General features: G+C 72.2%; 1 protein-coding gene across 1 annotated transcript; it reads right to left on the bottom strand.

Moving 5' to 3' along the window:
* Positions 1–408: 408 nt before the first annotated feature.
* Positions 409–2,060, bottom strand: OST4 (oligosaccharyltransferase complex subunit 4, non-catalytic). The gene is made up of 3 exons (XM_039531653.1): positions 1,876–2,060; positions 1,113–1,242; positions 409–558 (listed from the first exon to the last, which is right to left on the bottom strand). The coding sequence occupies exon 2, from the start codon at positions 1,239–1,241 to the stop codon at positions 1,128–1,130; it is 114 nt and encodes a 37-aa protein (XP_039387587.1). The 5' UTR covers position 1,242; positions 1,876–2,060; the 3' UTR covers positions 409–558; positions 1,113–1,127.
* Between the last annotated feature and the right edge of the window lie 308 nt (positions 2,061–2,368).

Genomic DNA, 2,368 nt, shown 5'->3' on the forward strand with positions numbered 1-2,368 from the left:
CACAGTACAACCGTCAGCACCGCCAGGCCGGCAGGAGCCACCGCTTCCCTCAGAGCCTCTCCCGGGACGGGAGCCCCCGCTGCCAGCAGAGCAGATGATCACTGGGGTCCCTTGTGGCCTGGGGATCTGCCTGGCGCTATCTGTACCCAGGTCTGCTCTGACGCAAGTCACCGGGAGACCTTCCTCAAACACCTGCCTCTTCCCCGGGGCTGCCAAGCCCAGATTTCTCTGCCCGAGAGCATGGGGAGCTGGGGGTGGGGCCAACGGCTTCCCTGTCCCGTCCCCCCCGCCCCTTGTGATCGCAGCAGGAGTCTAACCTGGGCCCCAGCTGAAGGGCTCCTCCTCTCCTATCAGCCCGAGCAGCATGCTCTGCGCCCCACAGGTAGGGCTCTGCTGGCACCGCAGTGACACCCAGACGCCCGCACACGGGAGGTTCCAGCCCTTTATTTGTGTCTGCACAAAGCTACGGCGCAGTGCGATGTGGAGCCAGGCTGCGGGGCCAGGGGCGGCTGTCAGCTCTGCTTCTGGCCATGGCAGGCCCTGCTCAGGGCTCGGGCTCTGTCGGGGCAAACAAGACCAAACAGCTCAGGGTACAAGGGGAGTCGGGAGGAGCCGGGCGCTAATGCCACGGGACCAGTCCCGCCCCACGCGCGGCTCGACTGCTGCATCTGCACGGCCCCCGGGCAGGCCCTGCAGCTCACAGGCCAGACGTGCTGCCAGGGAAACCAGCTCCAGCCAGACCCACTGGGCCAATGCCCAGGCTCACTGGCCAGCTAGGGGAAGGGGCATCATAAACCAGCCCCCCCGGAGACCATGATGCTCATGGGGAGATGTCACCAGCCGCACGGTTCTGACGACCAAGTGCCCAGCGGTGTCTGTGCCACCAGGGGCCGAGACCCCACCCCAGCTCCGAGTCCCCAGCCAGTGCCCAGCGGTGTCTGTGCCACCAGGGGCCCAGACCCCACCCCAGCTCCGAGCAGCCAGCCAGTGCCCAGCGGTGTCTGTGGCACCAGGGGCCGAGACCCCACCCCAGCTGCGAGCTCCCAGTGCTGTCTCCCAGGGACTGCAGTGCCCAGGTGCCAGAGCCTCGGGGGCTGAGGGCCGGGCATTACCTGTGGGGTGGCCCCTCACTCCTGCTTCTTGGGGTTGTTGACAGCCACGTAGTGGTAGAGAACCACGAGCAGGAAGAGCGACACGCCCAGCATGTTGGCAAAGATGGCGAGCTGCACGTCGGTGATCATCCTGCAGGGAGCGGGACGGGTCAGCGGGGTCGGGGAGGAACCATCTGGGGGGTCCCGGGGCTGAGGGGGGACCTCAGGGGAGGTTCAGGAGCTCATGGGGGCATCTTGAGGCTGAGAGGTTCCCCGGACTGAGGGAGGATCTTGGGGGGAGGGGCCAGAGTGTCCCAGGGGGTGGAGTGGAGGGAGGAGGGACGGGGGTCCCCAGGAACATGGGGAGGTCCCGGGTGAGGTCCAAGGGTGGGGAGGGAGGTGTCTCGGGCTGGAGTGGAAGGGGAGGGGCAGGATGGTCGCAGGGATATGGGGTCCCAGGGTGGGGAGGGGCAGGTGGTCCAGGGGCTCAGGGGCCGAGGGATCCTGAGGTGGGGAGGAGGGGCCGGGGGTCCCTGGGTGGGGAGGGGCTGGGAGGTTGGGGTGAGCTCCCGGGGACATGAGGAGGTCCTGGGGGTCCCAGGCCAGGGGAGGGGACATGGGTCCCGGGGGAGGAAGGAGACGGGGAGTTCCTGAGGTGGATCCGGGTGGGTGGGGGGGCCCGGGGTCCGGGGCTGAGGGGTCCCGATGGGCGGGGAGGGGCTGGGCCCGGGGGCCCGGGCTGGGGGAGGGGCCTGGGGTCCCGCGGTGGCCCCGCCCCACTCACGCGCAGGCAGCGGCTCCGAGGCTCCCCGGACACGTCTCGCCAGCGGCTGCTGATTTCCGGCCGCGGCGCGGTGCATTGTGGGGCGGGGACGCTCTGTCCGCCGGAGGCTCCGGGCGCAGCGCCCCTGGTGCCGGGGGCGAGAGTCGTTCCGAGCCCGCGGGCCCCGCCCCGAGGCCGGGCCGATGGGCGCCCACCAGGCTTCGCGCCAGCAGGGCCGGAGCAGCCCCGTGTGCGTCACAGCGGGTCCCCGGGCCGGTCCCCACCCGCAGCCCGGCCCCTCCCGCGGGCCGCCCCCACCCGCAGCCCGGCCCCTCCCGGGCCGGCCGGGCCGGTCCTCCCGCAGCCCGGCCCTTCCCCGGGCCGGTCCTCCGGGCCGCCCCCGCCGGGCCGGTCCCCGCAGCCCGGCCTCCCCCGGGCCGCCCCTGCCGGGCCGGTCCCCGCAGCCCGGCCCCTTCCCGGGCCGGTCCTCCCGCAGCCCGGCCCCTCCCGGGCC

This window comes from Mauremys reevesii, linkage group 3 (genome assembly GCF_016161935.1).
Source record: "Mauremys reevesii isolate NIE-2019 linkage group 3, ASM1616193v1, whole genome shotgun sequence".
NCBI lineage: Eukaryota > Metazoa > Chordata > Testudines > Geoemydidae > Mauremys > Mauremys reevesii.

Excerpts from the sequence above, each read along its gene's own strand:
- OST4 (XM_039531653.1), bottom strand. The coding sequence starts at position 1,241 with ATGATCACCGACGTGCAGCTCGCCATCTTTGCCAACATGCTGGGCGTG.